The 19,976-nt window shown below is 43.7% G+C and overlaps 1 protein-coding gene across 2 annotated transcripts in view; it reads left to right on the plus strand.

The window, feature by feature from the left end:
• The window catches only part of JAK2 (Janus kinase 2), a 173,149-nt gene that overhangs the window by 116,597 nt on the left and 36,576 nt on the right, over window positions 1-19,976 (plus strand). For both annotated transcript variants that reach the window (XM_069961926.1, XM_069961927.1), the window contains 4 exons: window positions 3,782-4,103; window positions 5,374-5,493; window positions 8,622-8,779; window positions 17,943-18,054. In XM_069961926.1, the coding sequence (XP_069818027.1) occupies window positions 3,782-4,103; window positions 5,374-5,493; window positions 8,622-8,779; window positions 17,943-18,054 (712 nt within the window). The remainder of the gene's footprint in view (window positions 1-3,781; window positions 4,104-5,373; window positions 5,494-8,621; window positions 8,780-17,942; window positions 18,055-19,976) is intronic.

The following is a 19,976-nucleotide window of genomic DNA, read 5'->3' on the forward strand; positions in this document are numbered from 1 at the left end:
CGGCTCGGCACTCGTTCGTTTTCGGCTGCAGCAGCCGAAAGCAAGCGAGTGCCGATCTCATGGATCTCTGCAGCATATCTATGCTGCAGAGATCTCAATGAGAGATCCAAGTGTATATACTAGAAGTCCCCCAGGGGGGCTTCTAGTATATGTGTAAAAAAAAAAAAAAAAGTGTTGTTTATAGTAAAAAGCCCCCTCCCCTAATAAAAGTCTGAATCACCCCCCTTTTCCCAGGTTTTAAATAAAAGTAAACAAATAAATAAATAAACATGTTTGCTATTGCCGCTTGCGTAATCACCCAAACTATTAATTAATCACATTCCTGATCTCGTACGGTAAACGGCGTCAGCGCAAAAAAATCCCAAAGTGCAAAATTGCGCATTTTTGGTCGCATCAAATCCAGAAAAAATTTAATAAAAAGCGATCAAAAAGACGTATATGGGCAATCAAGGTACCGATAGAAAGATCACATCATGGCGCAAAAAATGACACCTCGCACAGCCCCATAGACCAAAGGATAAAAGCGCTATAAGCCTGGGAATGGAGCGATTTTAAGGAACGTATATTGGTTAACAACGGTTTGAATTTTTTACAGGCCATCAGATACAATATAAGTTATACATGTTATATATCGTTTTAATCGTAACAACTTGAGGAACATGCATAACAAGTCAGTTTTACCCCAGGGCGAATGGCGTAAAAACACATTTCCCCCAAATAAAAGAAATGCTTTTTTTTTTCAATTTCACCACACTTTGAATTTTTTTCTGGTTTCGCAGTGTACTTTATGCAAAAATTCAGCCTGTAATTGCAAAGTACAATTAGTGACGCAAAAAATAAGGGGTCATGTGGGTTTCTAGGTGGAAAAATGCAAGTGCTATGACCTTTTAAACACAAGGAGGAAAAACCGAAAACGTAAAAATGAAAATGGGCCCCGTCCTTAAAGGGTTAGGCCTGCCCCATACACCACCACCTCATGACTGTTTACACACAGATATATATACTGGGATAGATCATTAAGAGGTTAAATTATATTTTCTATTTTTTTTTTTAAGTTAAAGTAACTTTAAAATGGAGAAAATTAAAAAAAGTTTCTCCCTGAATGGATTTCTCTTTCTTCTATAGTGTCACAGGTGTCTTCTCCTTTCCCTACTCCTGTCTGTCTATCCTGGTCTCTTACTTTGAGACAACTAGTTACAGGTGGAGCCTTTTCCCTCTGAACTGTCTGCACAAAAAGGCAAAGAATGTTTAGCCCTGTCTGCCCCAGTCAACTGCCAGTCTAAACTGGAAGATATCAGAATGAAATTAACCCCAGTCTTCTCTGCAGAATTTGTACAGGGCTGTTGTTTTTAAGATGATGCAAGAAGTGTGGACAAGATTATCTCTTGTGTACTTTTCTCACTAAAGGGATTTACAGGATAAGAAAATATGCCTGGCTTCTTCCAGGAACAGCGCACCAACTAAAGTAGCCGCATTTTCTAAGCCTGTGTAGTGTCACTTAGTATTTAGGCTGTGTTAACACATGCAGTAATGCAATTTGAATGCATCATTTAATTGCAGTAATTATTTAATTTCCGTCCAGCCGTCTTTCATTGCGTTAATGAAACTCCAACATACGGTCAGGGGTTTGGGGGAAAATAAAAGTTATAGTCAATTTGTCCCAGTGCCCGCGCAGAGCCAAGTCCCACTCCTGGACCCTGCTGGCTATGTTTTCCTACGGCTACGCCAGAATCTGGCTAATGAATGCCCCGCTCAGGCAGTCATGGACTGGCGTGGGACACCACTGCAGTCACTGATTGGCTGATCAGGCTAAATCCCATGTGTTAACAACAATAGGATATGCTTAATGAAAAGTGTTTATTTAGGTGACACCTTCACCAATATGTACAAATATTTACAAATGAGATCAGTTATAGAAAATTATACAAAATTATGCACACTGTCGTGCCGTTCTTTCCCTATGTCGGGATTGTCCTGTACAGGCCAGAGCCTTTTTTGGTCTATCAGCTGTAGCCAGAAACTTATCAAACAACTCTACACCGTGATGGTAACACCAGCTAAATTACTCTTTCCAGTTTCAATTTGTGAGTATAGCAGTCAGTCACATCAATCACGTTTCCTGTAGTGTAGGTTAATGTTAGTCCAAATAGTCATATACATGTGCCTCGCCCAACGCGTTTCAGTCACTGGTAACCGTGACCTCATCAGGGGCGCCGAGGCTAATTCAAGACTGTGACAATGTAATACAGTTAGGTATAATACATAGTACACATATCAATAGAGGACTGTTATTCAGGCACAGCGTTGTGGCTACTCACTCAAACCGTTATCGGAAGCAGTGGGAGGGATGATCCTGAGTAGCAGTGGCTACCATAAACCCTGTAGAAAATGCATATGTGGCTATCAATATTGGTATACCGATACCACCATTTAACATTAAGAAAGGGTAACTATACTCACAGTTTTCCCTCTCTGCTTGTATTTCCGAGTGAGTGCGCAGTGTTTCTCGGGATATCTACCCAGAGAGGAGAAGTGATAAGCACCCTCATAGAGTAAACAATGTTACATACTATGTGCTGAATCAGTAGGAAACTTACATAGCTGTTCTGTGTAAACGTGAGCCTGTCCTCCCGCGGTCCTGCAGTGGCAGATAGACGGGAGCGCTCGCGGCCGTACACTCTAGTTAAAGGGCCGTGCGGTCACGGCGCGTCTGACGTCATCACGCCGTTTGGGAGCAGCGCGCCAAGCTGTAAACACTCCCCGTACACGCCCTTAGGGGAGTGATCACTCACTGTTAGTAAACAGAGTAGTGATGCGCCTGGATAGCGGCGCTCTCGCGTGCCCGAGATAGAAGCAGTGTACAGGAATGATGTGATCCTGTGCTACTGCTGATCGGCTTTTGGAGGGTGAGAACTGGTCGAACTGGGCGAATGTTAGTGCATAGGCCAATAATTCAGAAGGTCATGAGGCTATGAATATGGAAGCAAGGGATTGGATTTGATTACATTTTGTTTCCAAACAGTAGGTAATAGTTATAGGTAATAAGTGAGAGTGTGCCTAAATGCATGGCTACATCTCAAGTAATGTACCTGCCTAAGTGAATGCAAATGTGCAAGGTATATAGTGGTATTATGAGGACCACCTCATCCCTCTGTGTAGAAGAGGGAAAGGAGGTGTCAGGGGAGTATAATACCATATGGGGATAGACTAAATACATTGAGACAGTGGGGTCTATCATTCCCTACCAATCCCTACACTAGGGTCCCTATAGCCTAGGTGGGGTGGCTGCCCTAAAAAGGGCGGTCCCACACGGGATCCTAAGCTAGTGTACCCTAACATACCCTATTAGACTAATTGGGAGCCAGCTCCACTTTCTTGTAGAGGGTCCACTAAGCCCTTCCCTGACTACCTAGGTTCAGCTGATAGTGCCTGAAGGTAGGATATAGGGTAAAATTATGGGGGGAAGGATAGGAGGGGAGGGGGGGGAGGAGAGTGTAGGATAGGAAAATGATTGTTGGGGAGACGTGTGACATTGAACCCGGGTCGTGACATACCCGGAACCTGAGAGAAGATGACAGCCGGCAAAGTCTGGGAGCTCAGTGATACAGCACTGGGAGCGGGAAGCATATTGTCTTTGTTATCTTCCCCTATCCCCTGCCCATAGTATTTTTTTAAAAAGACCTTTATCATAAGACTTTGAAATAAATGTATGCAATTTTTTTTGCAAAATTCTGCACATACAATCTCTAGTAAATTAATTCTGTCTCTTATTCCTTTGCAGCTACAAATCGTTTCTACCGAAGTGTATTCGTGCCAAAATCCAAGACTATCATATTCTGACCCGCAAGAGAATTAGATACAGATTCCGAAGTTTCATTCAACAGTTTAGCCAATGCAAAGCTACTGCCAGAGACTTAAAACTGAAATATCTGATAAACCTAGAAACTTTACAGTCAGCATTTTACTCTGAACAATTTGAAGTCAAGGAAGCTTGCAGAGATCCTTCAGGCGGAGAGATTTTTGCAACTGTTGTGGTTACTGCAAATGAAGGAATTCGCTACACGAAAGGCAGATCGAAAGAAAAAGATACATTTGATGAGCAGGTAAAGACTAGTATCCTTGGTTTCAAGAGTATGGGGAGAATTGTTCTAAGTGGAAAGTGGTCTATATTATGCCTTTTGTCTGTAGAGCACCTTTTCCCTTGCACCAGATTTATAAAAAATGGCCCAAGCACCGTCAAAAATTTGGAGTGGACGAGTGTCTGTGCCATTTTACCCATTAAGGGTGCGTTCACACCTACAGGATCCGCAGCAGATCCGCAGCAGATGTGATGGTGCAGATTTGATGCTGTGTTCAGTTATTCAAATAAAATCAGCTGCGGATCCGGTAAGTGTGAACGTACCCTAAAAGGGCACATTTTTGCATTTGCACCATTTTAGGCTGGGTTCACACTATGTATATTTGAGGCTGTATTTGGTCCTCATGTCAGGTCCTCATAGCAACCAAAACCAGGAGTGGATTGAAAACACAGAAAGGATCTGTTCACATAATGTTGTAATTGAGTGGATGGCTGCCATATAACGGTAAATAACTTCCATTATTTCAATACAACAGCCGTTGTTTTAAAATAACAGCACATTTGCCATTAAATGACGGCCATCCACTCAATTACAACATCCACTCCTTGTTTTGGTTGCTATACAGCCTCAAATATACAGCCTCAAATATACGTAGTATGAAAAGAGCCTTAGGGTGTAATTTGCACCATTTTTATGCATAGTTCGAACTGGACTAGCTTTGCGTCAATTTGTGCCGTTTTAAGAGAGTCTTTGTATAAATAGCCGGAGCACTGAAAACATGCATACTAATATACTTTTTCTGAGAACAGATGTGAGTGGTGTAAACCGCAAAAATTTGCAACTTTTTACGCCAGAAGACACATGTAAAACAATGATAAATTCCCCCCATGTGTCTTCAATAAGAGCAAGGCCAGGTAGCTACAATATTGATTATGGCATATTCAATTCAAACAAATTGTGTTTCGGACTAGTAGACACGGTTATTGTCTGCAGCTATAAACAAAGATGCTGTTTTTCTGAAGCTTGCCAACATACAGATAAAAGTCAGCTGTCAGTCTAATGTTTATAGGTGTTATTCCACGGATAGGCCTTCTACCCTCTTTTCCTTGGATATCCGTTTAAATATTATTAAATTAAAACATTATAAATATTATTATAAATATTATTAAAATTATAACATAATAGAGCTTATGGCATTTATAAGGTTCCTGATTGAAATGTTTAATATGCTGTTTTAGCCTTATAATATTGTATATTTTTTTAAAATTAAAATTGTGTTATTGTGTTATGACAGGACCTACAGACGTACTGTGATTTTCCTGACATTATTGATGTGAGCATCAAACAAGCCAGCAAGGATGATTCCAGTGAAAGTAGAATAGTGACTATCCACAAGCAGGACAGCAAGTCTCTGGTAAATTGCTTTTTTGAATAAACCGATTAGATTCAAGTAGTAGTCAGGTCTTTTGTTGTTGTTTTTTTAGTGTAGAAATCATTTGGCACATTATAGTAGAAAAGAAGATGGAAAGTTAAAGTTACAAGTTGTTTTTATTTTATTTTTGTTTAAAAATAACAGCATATAAGTGCAGTTAAATACATTTTGAAGGGAGCCAGTCACCCCAGTTCTGGCTAAGGCCCGTTCCCCCTGAGCAAAACTAGCGGAAATGCTCTTAGCCTCCCACTCATAATGGGAGTCTATGGGAGGTGTGCGCTCCTGCTCTGTCCGCGCTGAAGAATTAACATGTTCATGCTTCAGCACGGACAGGGCAGGAGCGAGCGCCTCCCATAGACTCCCATTATGAGCGGGAGGCTAACGGCATTCCGCGGCAGACAAATCCGCCGCGGAATTCCGCTAGTTTTGCTCAGTGGGAACGGGGCCTGATAAAGCAAAAATACAGCACAATAACATTTTGTTCAATGTCTCCTTACATATATCTAAAGTGTTTCACATGCCATGCTTGTGCTTGAAAACATACTTAAATCATTTTCCGTACGTATGCTTATTACCTGTTACGTATACATTGGGCCAGTGTTTCCATCTAGACTAGTCACGACTGGCGGGAAATCGCCTGTCACTGACGAGCTCTGTGCACTGCTAACAGACTCCTTCCTCTCTCTGTGCAGACTGCCTCTTGCGGTCATGTGACCGCTCCTCTTAAAGCAATACCGACGTCACACAGGGGGTGGGCTAGTGCAACATCCCTGCTGATTGGATGTGTTCCGGGCATCATGGGAAAGAGCTTTTCCCGCCCAGAACACTTCCTGCTTTCTAAAATGGTGGCTGCCATTTTAGAAAGCAAGAAGAAAAAAATTCAGAGCGGACTTCCAAAAATCCGACCGGACTCGGACTTTTGGAAAAATCCGAACTGGATCCCATACCAGCCGAATCGGTTCGCTCATCTCTAATGACTATGTGTGTTATACTATAAACAGCATTGGTTGTGTGGTGGTGGTGGGGGGGAGTTTGTTAATATGTCAGATTTATGAAGCAAAAGACCATTTGTGAATGTTTTGTAGGTAGCAAAGTTCTACAGACATAACATTATGCAGCTGCAGTGCTACAAATTTGTGGTCTGTCAGTTCTGCGTGCTATGAGATATGTAATCTCCAGATTACAAACTGATTTATCATAAGAACACTCATCTCTGACGTGACACACACTCACACTCACATACATCTCTCATATATACTTAGCCTTTCAGGGCAGTAAAATGCAAACCGTATACTCTGTTGTTTAGTAGTTGTAGTCGACAGAAAAAGAGAAGGCCACTGTGGGAAAATACACATTGTGTATATGCTGGTGTTACTTAATGTCTATGTTTTGTAACTGATTACCATGTGGTGTGCTGGGTTACTGAGCTTTTCACAAATCTTACCACTGTCAGGTTTCCTGTGTCGGTCACTGTTCTTAAGTGATCAGCAGGCTATCTGACAGTGTGACATTAAAAAAAAGACTGTTTTCCTTCCTGAAATGGCTTTTGCTTTTGGCACTTGTTTTCCTTCCTCATGATGTATGCGTTAAGTTTTTATTTTGGTTATAAACCACAGTATTTATAAACTAATATTTTCAGGTAAAGATGTGCATTTAAAGCGACTCCATACCGTGAGATATCTGCTTTTACTCCAAGGTCTGTTCTGGGGACTATTCGGCAGGTGATGCAATTATTGTTCTTAAAAAACAACTTTTAAACTTGCAGCCCTGTGTCAAATTGGTTTGGCTTAAAGTACCCATGTCCTAGGATTGTGAAACTCCTCCGTCCCTCCTCCCCGCCCTCTTCATCATTAGGAATGCCCCTTGAACAATTTCTCCTATTCCTCACCTGTCTAAACACTGCATAGGTGCCTTAACGATCCACGACATGTGCAATGTTCACACAGGTGATGAATAGGAGAAATTGTTTTAGGGGCATTCCTAATGATGAAGAGGGTGGGAAGGGGTGTCTCAATGCTAGGGTATGGGTACTCTAGGCCTCCTCAATTTGACACAGGGCTGCAAGTTTAAAAGTTGTTTTTTAGGACAATAACTACATCGCCTGCCAACCGGACCCCAGGACAAATGTTGGATTAAAAGCCGCTATCTAACTGTGCGAGTGGGGGGGGGGTCAGATTGTGGGTACAGAGTCGCTTTAAAGAAAAAGTTTTGCATTTGCCATCAGTGTGTTTAGCTGTGCTGAGTTTGATGTTATACAATGGCTCTCGGCCATTTCAGATAACTGTCACCAAACAGCTATTTCTTCTAGTACCCCCATAAATATTATCAATTGGCACAGCCAAGAATGTATATGTTGGGAGAAGGCCACTCTCTGGTTGCAGCTTATCTCCCCAAGAACAAAGGGGTAGGGAGATTTTGAATTTCAACATGCCTGACTGTTCCCTGACATATGTCCTTTGATATCTGCGTCTGTGAGTTGGGGGCCTCCATACACATTAGATAGTCGATTGATCACTCTAAAATAGTTGAGTTTGACTGATTTAAAGTGACTCTGTACCCACAATCTGACCCCCCAAACCGCTTGTACAGTCGGATAACAGCTTTTAATTCAAGATCTGTCCTGGGGTCCATTAGGCAGGCGATGCAGTTATTGTCCTAAAAAACTACTTTTAAACTTGCAGCCCTGTGTCAAATTGGTGTGGCCTAGAGTGCCTGTGCCCTAGGGCTGTGACGCTTTTCCATCCCTCCTCCCCGCCCAGACAGGATTTCTCTTAATCATCACTTGTCTGAACACTACACATTTTGCTGGATCATTAAGGAACATGTGCAGTGTTCAGACAAGTGATAATTGATCCTGCCCAGAGGGATTCCCAATTGTGAGGAGGAACAGAGAGGTGGTGCAGCCCTAGGGCATACGTACTCTAGTCTACGCCAATTTGACACAGCGCTGCAAGTTTAAAAGTTGTTTTTTTTTAAAGACAATAACTGCATCACCTGCCGAGTAGACCCCAGGACAGATCTTCGATTAAAAGCAGCTATTGATTGTACTTACTAGATTGGATTGTGCAGTAAGAGCTTTAGGTATTTATTTATTTTTTACTTTTGTCTAGGAGGTGGAATTTTCCTCACTGAAGAAAGCTTTGTCTTTTATTTCACTTATTGATGGGTATTACAGATTGACGGCAGATGCACACCATTATCTTTGCAAGGAAGTAGTACCTCCCCGCGTTTTGGAAAGCATCCAGAGTTATTGCCATGGGCCGGTGTCGTAAGTATATACAGTATTTATGGTCCCAAACATTACAGGCTGTGTTCACCTTTGCAACTGTGTTTTTTAACCCCTTAAGGACTAAGCATTATTTGTAAAATTTCTTTTCAGAAATTTAGCTAAAAATTTGAAAAAAAATAGCATTTTTACATTTTGACATTCTCTTTTTTTTAAGGGTAACATTCTATATAAATGAGCTAATAATTCACATTTATACCACATCCTCACAACGTAAAACAATAGCGTTGTTTATTGACCATGGCCATCTGTATTGTTTTCTATTGAACCATAGCTACACTGTATTCACTGTATACAGATCAGCCGTGGTTCTGTGCGGTGGCGGTGACATGTCTATTTTGTGCGGCCGCTATTCAATGAATAGCGGCTGCACAAAATAGAGACTGCACATAATGTGAAGTGCGGCTCCTAGCCGCACTTCCCATTGTGTACTATGCTTAATTGGAGCGCAGGCACAACCGAATGCAATTAAGATAAAGTGATGTTCACTGCAGTACCAGCCGTTCTGTGACACGACACAGCCCATCTCATACATTGTGTTAACCCAGCCTTACAATATAATTACTTTATATTGTCATCATTTGGTAAATTACTTTTTAGGATCTTGGACTATTTCCAAAATCAATTTTTTAAGGACCAGTTAATCTCTGAAGTGGATCAAAGGGAACCAATCACCTCTTTGAGAAATTGTGACCTAGCCCCAGTACATTAGAGCAGGGTGCCAATTCCAGCTTCTGGTAACAAGGCCTTGGTGGCTCTGCTTGCATGCCTTATAGTCAAGCCACCTCCACTCTCTTTCCAGCCATTCACACGTGATTGGCAGTCTGAGTGTTGGCCTTTGTATTAAGTTCCCAGTGGTCAGGTGGCCAATCAAGTGTGATTGACTGGGATGAGGGATGCCACTGCAGCTCCGCCATCATGCCTAGTTACAAGAAGCTCGTACTGATCATTAAAATAATTTATTTTCTGAATTGCCACCCAGCGGGAGACCGCCAGGCACATGATCACAGAGCTGTGCTTGTCAGCTATAAGTTGAGGCCGGTATTCAGATGGCGAGTGATCGGACATTGAGCATGCTTGAGCTGTTCTCATCTCTAGTAAAGACTGTATTAGACTGCTTGACCTGTTGTGTAAACTGACCCTATTACACGGCTCGATGATCGCATGTTAAGCCAGCCTTGCATTTCCTATTACACGGAGAGATGTGCAGCCAATGGCAGATTATCTTTTAACGTGCTAAAGGACAGCAATAAGCTGACGTGCAAGTGTTTGCTCGCTTGTCTGCTCATCACTGGTTCTGTTACACTGGGAGATATCTGCCTGATTTGGCGAAATAGTGCGAGAAGTTCACAACTGATGTGTACTTCATTTTCCACCCCTTGGCGTATTGCTCTTCATATAGTTTTCTGGCTAGTGTAAATCTGATCCAAGATGTGAATTGCAGGTTATTTCTCTCTTTATCTATTACAGCAGAAGAGTTAAAGACTAACTCTAAAAATCCTGGGTCGGCAGAGGTTGGAGGGAACATTAATAATCGATTCTTACCTGTCCCTCTGCCCATGCAGCACAGCATCACCAGTCATGGACCCTTGTCGGTCTCCTGCAGCTGCTGCTCCAGCAACGTTGCATCCCAGCTGAGTATTGCCCACTGAGCCAGTCAGTGACGGGGCGGGACATCACTGTAGTTACTTTCCACTCCCAAACAGGAGATTGCCAGTGGTCAGTAAGCTGGAGACGCTGGGCTGTGGGCTCACTTATCAGTTTAATAATTACATGAGTGGGGCTTCACAGATATAGCGATGTCCATGCAGCCCTTGCTTTAAAGGTGTAAAATAATAAAGATATTTCAGTTAACTGTCTATTCTCCGCTGTTGTCCTTACGGCTTGTTTCTGGCATTCCCACCAATGACACTTCTGAACCAGCCTGTGCAGGAACAGGTCTGTCTTTATTAAACTTGGTGATAACTGCTTGATTCTGCCTGATTTAGTATATAACCCTCCTGTGTAATAGGGCCCTTAGTGGGTTTTTTTTTTACTGTTTTACATCCAAGTAATGCCAGTTGATTTAATCATTTCGCCTGGCTGGAGATTGTTACATCTCACCTCCTAGAACATTTTTATTATGGAGCCCAAAAATGTCTGGTAATTGGCTTGGTAAAACTATGTTCATGTATAACTGTAGGTTACCATGGTAAAGAAATGGTGGTACAAAGTGTTCTCACTACAAAATCATCAGATGTTATGTTATAGCCAAAATGTTAAGCAGCTGTTAAATCCTGACAAGAGAAGCCTGTAATTGTTTCAATTAAGCCTTTAGGCTATATGTATTCAAGTACGGTGTCCTCACAAAATCTGTAGTCTCATGCTGTTACAGAAAGCTATTCCAAGAAATAGTTGAATGGGTCTGTAATGAGTTTCTACACTATATGTTTTGGGTCACATAAATGTTTCTGTTGTTGTTTTGGATGTGACCATTCATTCCATTCATTAGTTTTACTACAGGTTTATATGAATGTTAACCTTTACATATTTTTTTAAAAAAATGGATGTCACGGTAGCCACCCAAGTCTTTGAATTTTCCATCAAAGCATTTACGAAGTAGAGCAAATTGCTTGTGCAGCGCATAAATGATATCTGCTGGGGTAGAAATCATATCATTGTACAAGCTATAACTACCATTCTGTATAGTAGAAAATATTGTCTTTCATTCATCTGATGAACACTTTTTAAAAAAACACTTTTTAACCTTTTAAGGACGGAGCCAATTTTCGTTTTTGCGTTCTTGATTTTTCCTCCTTATGTTTAAAAGGCCATAGCACTTGCATTTTTTCACCTAGAAACCCACATGAGCCCTTATTTTTTGCGTCACTAATTCCGTGTAGCTGTACAACACAGGACAGCACCGATCCATGAGATCGGTGCTCTATTGCTTTGGCCTGCTGCAGGCCAATACAATAGAATATCGAGCCGGGATCAGCATCATTACGTCGCTGAGGCCCGGCCCAGTAAGATGAAGGGATCCCCCTCCTCGGTTGCATGTTTGACAGCTGCATCCAACGGTGTTAATTAGCGGGAGCAGCGATCGGACCGCTCCTGCTAATAGCCGCAATCCCGTGCTGCAGATAGCAGTCCTCTTACGGACATATGACGTACGGGTACGGCATATGTCCCTAAGGGGTTCACCAGGTAAAGCACCGTTTTTAATACAGGGCTCCAGATGGCGACCAAAATGGTCGCCAATGCGACTGACATTTTGCAAATGGCGCCCAGATTTATTAATCTGGGCGCCATTTGCGACTGGCCCCGGCGCGCTGTCTCTTTAAGTCCGGGCCCCCGGCTGATGCGCGGCTGCCGGGGGTGTCCCATCCTATCCCCGGCAGCGCGGCGCATCAGTGAGCTGCCTGAGGCCTTACTTCCGGCACAGGAAGCGCACGTTAGAGACGCTTCCTGTGTCAGAAGTCACAGCCCCCGCGTACAGGGAGCTCACTGACGCGCCGCACTGCCGGGGATAGGATGGGACACTCCCGGCAGCCGCGCATCAGCCGGGGACAGCGCCTGAAGAAGAAGAGGTTCGCCGGGGGAGCGGGTTGTCAGGTGAGTTTGTGTGTGTTTATTTAAATACTGCTTAGCATAGAGGAAATGGGGGTGGGGGCATCTATAATGGGGGGAAGAGAAGTCGGGGCATCTATAATGGGGGGAGAAGAGGGGCCATCTTCAAGGGGGGGAGAGGGGGCCATCTATAAGGGGAGGGGGTATCTATAAGGGGGGGAAAAGAGGGGGCATCTATAATGGGGGGGAGAGGGGGCATCTATAAGGGGAGGGGGTATCTATAAGGGGGGGAGAGGGGGCATCTATAATGGGGGGGAGAGGGGGCATCTATAATGGGGGTAGAGGGGGGTCATCTATAAAAGGAGGGGGCCATCTATAAGTGTAGGGCAAACTGGCTGCAGACACTGGGAGATAGATATATGCACAATTATTATTATCAGGGCCCCTCAGGTGTCTGTATTGTAGGGGGTCACTTGCATTAGTCACTAGGTGAGAGATATATCTATTTATATACACATCTTGTGGGGGGTCACTATGGCTGCAGTCATAAGTCTAGCTCAGTATGTATAGACTGTTGCAAGCTTTTAAAGGGAACCTGTCACCCCCGGTAAATACAGCTAACGATCAAGCAACAAGCAAGAAATCATTAATCGTGGTCTTTTAACATGTTCTCACATTGTCGCTGGCCGCTTGCTGATAATTCGCAGATGCTTTGTCTGAACAGTCTCTCACAGATTTACCCTAGTGTGTGAGGTGACCTTAAATGATCTTAAAGCAATCATCCCAAAAAATTTTTGAACAACTTATTTTTGTCTAAACACTGATCGGCATAAAAACCGAATTGGCGCTTCAAAATCTTAAATCACTCAGTGTAAAAGGACCATAATACATAAACCCACATGCACACACATTCGCTATGTAGAAATACAAAATGCAACGAAAACCCCTCCTGAACTATCCCTTTTTTTGTTGGATAATGAAGATATGGGTGCCCCTCCTGTCCCCTTTATTTCTGCAGACACACTTTAAAAAAAAAAAAAATCCTAAGCACAAGAGGAATCATAATGTCATATCTTCCTTGTGCACACTTTACACCAGGGGTATGTGATGACCATGATCATACCACATTACCTACTGGAAGAATGCTGTGAGACAGGCTGTATCTGTTTCTATAGCAGGTACATATACCTAAATGCACTAATCCTTTCCACTCACAAACCACCTATTACAGCTGAAACAAGTCAGTGCTTGGAAGACGTTTGCCGTTATAAGTGAATCCAGTTACTAACTGATAATACTTTTAGATTGCTTCAGCAGTTGCAGGAACTCCAGTTACCACACTGATATTTTTACCAATATGTATTTGCCTTTCACCTGATTTTCTTCTGGTTTTATTAATTTGTCACAGGCTTTAATGCCTTCCCTTACCCATCCCTGACCCTGCTTGAAACTGCTTTCAGTTCCCTTTCAATTAAACAATGATTGGGAGGGGTGCAATAAGGCGTTATAGCTCTCAACATTTTGGAATGCTTCTTTGACATATCAGAGTACCTTTTTAAAGGGGTAGTCCTTGTATTGTCAATATTTTTAAATCATCTAGGGGGAGTTTATCAATGTCTTTTGTGTATGTTTTGGTCTGAAATTGTGGCGCATTTTTGAGCAGTTGGTTATTTACTAAAAATGTGTAACCTTTTTCTGTACAAATTTTTGAGCATTGTGCAAAAATTTACACTTTCGCAAAAAGTGTTTACTATCATACACTGATGATCCTGGTGAAAACATGAATAATTTCCCCCTCATCTTGTTTGTATGCCATTATAAAAGGGAAAGATTTTGCATGTAAGGGAATTCCCAAGTTTGCATGTAATATTACAGTACAATAATAAAAAGCAAGTTTGCAATTTACATACTTTTTTTTGTTGTTGTTTCGTTATCATGTTTTAAAGCAAACCTATACTTAAAGGAGAAATCTGACGTAAAAAAACCAAAACATTTTGGCCAGGGGGTGGGGGAAGCATAATAAAGAAAGGTTACTTTCCCTGTGCCCCTGCAATGCTGCAACTCCCTCTAGGACCCCCGATAACTGGGACGGGACATCGGTGCAGTCACTGACTGGCTAAGTGTAATCAAACAGAAGGATAGTGGTGGGCTCAGCTACTTGTAATAGAATACATTAGCACAAATAACTAACATTAAAACAAAGAAAAGTGCCCTGTGCTGTAAAAAATACAGTACAATAGCAAGGCAGTCCAGATGTGCTGTCGCCTACACTCTTTGCGTTCTGTTATGTCCCCATAACTTCATCAGGAGACAGTATGTATACTGACTGGCTGAGCGGGCTATTTCCCACCCTTTCCCGCCGGGCCATGACGTACCCTGAAGCTGAGAGACATCTGGCGGGGGGGGGGGGGGGGGGGGGGTCTGTTAGCCTGGTGACACAATGCTGTGGGGGCACTGGGACTGGTAAGTATACATTCTTTAAGGTGACTCTATCCACCAGCCTACCCCACCAAACTGCTGGTACCATCCGTTTTTTGAGAGTAAATCCTTACCAGTCATGACTTTTAAAATGTGCCTGGTGCCTTGGTTAGAGCAAAAATCTGCAGCGCTGTGCCATACTGTCGTGGCCTAGAGTGTCCTCGCCCCAACTCTGCAACACCTTCCTTTCCTTCTCTCCACCCTCATTCTTATTAGGAACACCCCCAGGATTTCTATTCATCACTTGTCTAAACAGTGCACATGTGCTGCAGTAGCAACACAGGTGCAGCTTAGGTGAGCGATGAATAGAAATCCTGGCTGGGGGCTTTGCTAATGATGAGGGAGGTGGGGAGGAAGGAGAGGCGTTGCAGACCTAAAGCAAACACACTCTAGGCCATTTCCCATCATGCCTGGACAGCCAAAGCTTTAGCTGCCCAGGCATGATGGGAGTTGTAGTTTTGCAACAGCTGGATGGCCGCTGTTTGGAGACCCATGTTCTAGGCCATGCCAGTATGACACCGTTCTGCAGATTAAAAGATCATACTCTAACCAAAAGATCATGCTCTAACGAAGGCCACGGCACATTTCTAAAGATGCAAGTAAGGATTTATGCTCACCAAACTGATGGTACTAGCGGTTTGGTGGAGTGGGTTGGTGGATACAGAGTCTCTTTAAAATGTTCCCCTGACTGCATGCTGGTGCTGTAGTTTTTGATTTTGACTTTTTTCCTTTAAGTGAAATCCAGACCCAGTCTTCTGAAGGCAGCTTTTTAGTCTTGTGCTGGATGGAAAAAAAAGACTAAAAGCAGGTCTAAAAAGCTGCCTTCAGGAGAATGGACCTGGATTTCTGGTAAGGATAGCTTTGTTTTACAGCATGATAACAAAAAAAGAAAAAAATGATGTGATTTAAAGCAGGTTTGCAATTTATATTCAATCTATAATTTTGAAAATTATAATGACAGGTACCCTTTTAAGCTCTTTTATTTCTTAAGAATAAAATTGTGTAAAGTGTTCTACTTTTTAACATACTGTATGTACCATGTAAGTATGGTAGATCACTAATGAAGTGTTGACTAATTATGATAACAGGAAGTACTTGGTTCCCCAGTTGTCCCTTTAGTGATGTTAAGTGATTACAACAATACTCCAGAGAGAAACTCTGTGTGTGTATTGTGACAATCTGGGGGTTACTCACTCGCTGGGATCGCCATCTCCCGGGTCAAAGATGTTTGGCACATCACAAATTGCAGTCCAGTCAGCGCTGTACGGCTTTATACTGACCACAGTCAGCTTTATTTATCAGTTCAAAACATAAGAGACAAGCAACACTTTGCAAAATAAAATAAACCTAGGCCGTCTGACTACACATTACAGCTTCCCTAGCTGACTTTCTAAGCCTACTGCTCCACTTGACCAGGTACACTGGTCTCACCCAGACTTCTTGTCTGCAGCTCCCACAGGCCTAGCACTGCCTGTGTTCTCCCACCCTGGGAGCCATCACCTGGGAAGCTCTGGAGTCTCTAATGGTGCGTTTACACAGACAGATTTATCTGACAGATTTTTTTAAGCTAAAGCCAGGAATGGATTTGAAAAGAGGAGAAATGTAATTCTTTCCTTTATGACCTGTTCTCGGTGTATAGTGTATTCCTGGCTTTGGCTTCAAAGATCTGTCAGATAAATCTGTCTGTGTAAATGCACCATAATAGAGCTCCACCAGGTGGTTTTCAAAGCCTCATTAGCTCTAGGCTGGAGTGGAGTATCTGGAGCAGGAGCTCCACCTGAACTCCAATTCCCACTCCAGAGACACAGAACTGCCTCTTACAGCCTCACCATGCCACAGTATATACACACACACACACACACACACACACATATATATATATATATATATATATATATATATATATATATATAGATATATACTCTTAAACACATTGCTTTAATAAGGTTGCTTTATAATATAACTTCATACTCAAGTGATTTTACTCTGTAAAATAACTTAATAAAAAAGTATAACTTGCCATGGAAAGAGCGATACTGACAGGAAGCTCCTCCATGGGTGAGGAGGAAACCTGCTGTATATTAACAGCGATATGCATGCAGCAGTGCTGGATCAGGGGACCAGGGCTTAGACAGGCCATCAGTTCCTGGCACAAATATTGGTGGCAGCAGAGAAGCCCATATTGCCGTTTATTGCTGCCAAATACAAATTGTTACTCTACAGAATACCCCTTTAGGGTGCCTTCACACATACAGTATTGCAGTGGATTTCATGCTGCAAGTTCTGCAGCAAAATTTGCAATATGCTGTACTTTTAACCACAGCCTACTTAACCTATCGCTGTTGGGCTAAAACATTACCTGTTGGAGCTCCTGCCTGCTTCTCCAGCTCCCTGACGTTCCGCTCAGCCAGTCAGTGGCTGTAGCGGGACAGCGCACTGACTAGCTGAGCGGGACATCAAGCAGCCGATGAAGCAGACAGGAGCATGGAAAGGTAATGTATAATCCTGGCAGCGGTGGGTTAAGTGGGCAGGGGGCTACATTCCCACAGTGGAATGAAAATCTGCTCTGAGAATGTATAGCCAGCCATAGGGAATCACACTACAGAGTATTGCAGCAGATTTGGCTGCGGAACCCGCAGCGTGAAATTCACTCCCGATATTGCACGTGCGAAGGCACTCTTAAGTTGCATCACTTGAATTAAAGTTGTCGTCAAATAATTTAACCCCTAAACAACACAGGGCCTATATTTATGCCCTGTGGCTGCTTCGGGGAGTTCAGAGGGGGGCCGCACGGCGACCGCGCTCTGAACTGCTGCGGTCCCGGGTGCCGTATGTAGCCCGGGACCGAGCTATTTTGGTTTTGCAGTGTACTTTATGAAAAAATTCAGTCTGTCATTGCAAAGTACAATTAGTAGCGCAAAAAATAAGGGCTCATGTGGGTTTCTAGGTGAAAAAATGCAAGTGCTATGGCCTTTTATGCACAAGGAGGAAAAAAAACAAAGTGCAAAAATGCAAGTTGGCTCCGTCCTTAAGGGGTTAAGGTTGTTTTTTTATGTTTGTTTTTGTGTTTCTTTTCTTTTTCTTAACATGCTCCTGTTTTTCTACCTTTAATACATAGGATGGAATTTGCTATTGATAAATTGAAACGAGCAGGAAGCCAAAAAGGAGCATTTATCCTTCGCTGCAGTCCTAAAGAGTTTAACAAGTACTTCCTCACATTTGCAGTAGAGGTAACGAAATATGATATTGTATGTTATACACATGTATGTGTTATTACAATGACATTATCACATTAAAGGGACTCTGTTGCCTCCAAAACACCCACTGTCACCCCCTTTTTGAATTATGACTTCTCTACAGGTGTAAAGGGTAAATTTTACAGTTTTTATATCATTTTCTATATTATACCTCAAGGTATACCTCAAGGCTTGTTCCAGTAAAAAGTGATCTTTTATCACCTGTGGATTGTGCCACCTTGGCGGGGCTTCTCAACGGAAGCACCACTTAGCCCCACCCACAATGGTACTGTAGGCCTCGCCCATTTATCCTTCTTAAAGATGACTTAAAGGGGTATTCCCCCCAAGAGCTAAAAAAATGAAATGCCTCCAAACCTAGCTTCTAAAAGATGGTCTGTATGCAAGATAGGAAACTACATTTCCCATCATGCAATGCTTCTGCCTGATGATGATGATGTAGCTGAGCGGAGATGGCGATGGTGATGTAGCAGAGCAGAGATGGCAATGTAGCAGAGCTGTAATGGTGATGTAGCAGAGCTGCGATGGTGATGTAGCAGAGCTGCGATGGTGATGTAGCAGAGCTCTAATGGTGATGTAGCAGAGCTCTAATGGTGATGTAGCAGAGCTGTAATGGTAATGTAGCAGAGCTGTAATGGTAATGTAGCAGAGCTGTAATGGTAATGTAGCAGAGCTGTAATGGTAATGTAGCAGAGCGCAGATGGCAATGGTGATGTAGCAGAGCGGAGATGGCAATGGTGATGTAGCAGAGAGGAGATAGCAATGGTGATGTAGCAGAGAGGAGATGGCAATGGTGATGTAGCAGAGAGGAGATGGCAATGGTGATGTAGCAGAGAGGAGATGGCAATGGTGATGTAGCAGAGAGGAGATGGCAATGGTGATGTAGCAGAGAGGAGATGGCAATGGTGATGTAAAAGAGAGGAGATGGCAATGGTGATGTAGCAGAGTGGAGATGGTGTAGTAGCAGAGCTGAGGTGGAGATGGTGATGTAGCAGAGTGGAGATGGCGATGGTGTAGTAGCAGAGCTGCGATGGTGATGTAGCAGAACTGTAATGGTGATGTAGCAGAGCTGTAATGGTGATATAGCAGAGCGGGGATGGCAATGGTGATGTAGCAGAGCGGAGATGGCAATGGTGATGTAGCAGAGCGGAGATGGCAATGGTGATGTAGCAGAGCGGAGATGGCAATGGTGATGTAGCAGAGGAGCACTGTGGGCGTCCAGGGGTGAGGGGGCTGCAGGTGGCCGCAGGTGAGTTTGCAGGGGGGGTGGGAATGGGGGGCTGCACGCACAGGAGTGCAGCGGGCGGCCACTGGGACAGCTGGGGGGGGGCACACAGAGTGTCATTGTGTGTGGGCACAGATATACGGTGCGGCCGTCGGGTGAGCTGTGGGGGGGGTTTACAGACCGCGGGCACGGGCGGCCACCGGGAGACCTGGGGGGCTGCACTGAAAGGAACGCCACGGGCGGACGCCGGGTGAGTTGCGGGGGGTTTACAGACCGCGGGCACGGGCGGCCACTGGGAGACCTGGGGGGCTGCACTGAAAGGAATGCGCGGGCGGACGCCGGGTGAGTTGCGTGGGGGGGGGGTTTACAGGGCACGGACGGCCACCGGGAGACCTGGGGGAGGCAGCACTGAAAGGAGCACCACGGTCGGCCACCGGGTAAGCTGGGGGGGTGGGTACGATACGGGTGGGATACATATTGCTGGTGAGCTCCAAGGGGAGGGGGGGGCACACAGTGGGGTGAGATCAGGGGGAGTTGGGTGAATGGGGTTACACAGTTGTGGGGGCTGTTGTCAGAGACGCAGACAGAGATCATCTGCAGCTGTCAGCGTCTCACTGTCCTCCCTCACTTCAGTGTGATGGGTTAGAAGCGCTTATCCGGCCCATTGAAGAGA

This window comes from Dendropsophus ebraccatus, chromosome 3 (genome assembly GCF_027789765.1).
Source record: "Dendropsophus ebraccatus isolate aDenEbr1 chromosome 3, aDenEbr1.pat, whole genome shotgun sequence".
Lineage (NCBI taxonomy): Eukaryota > Metazoa > Chordata > Amphibia > Anura > Hylidae > Dendropsophus > Dendropsophus ebraccatus.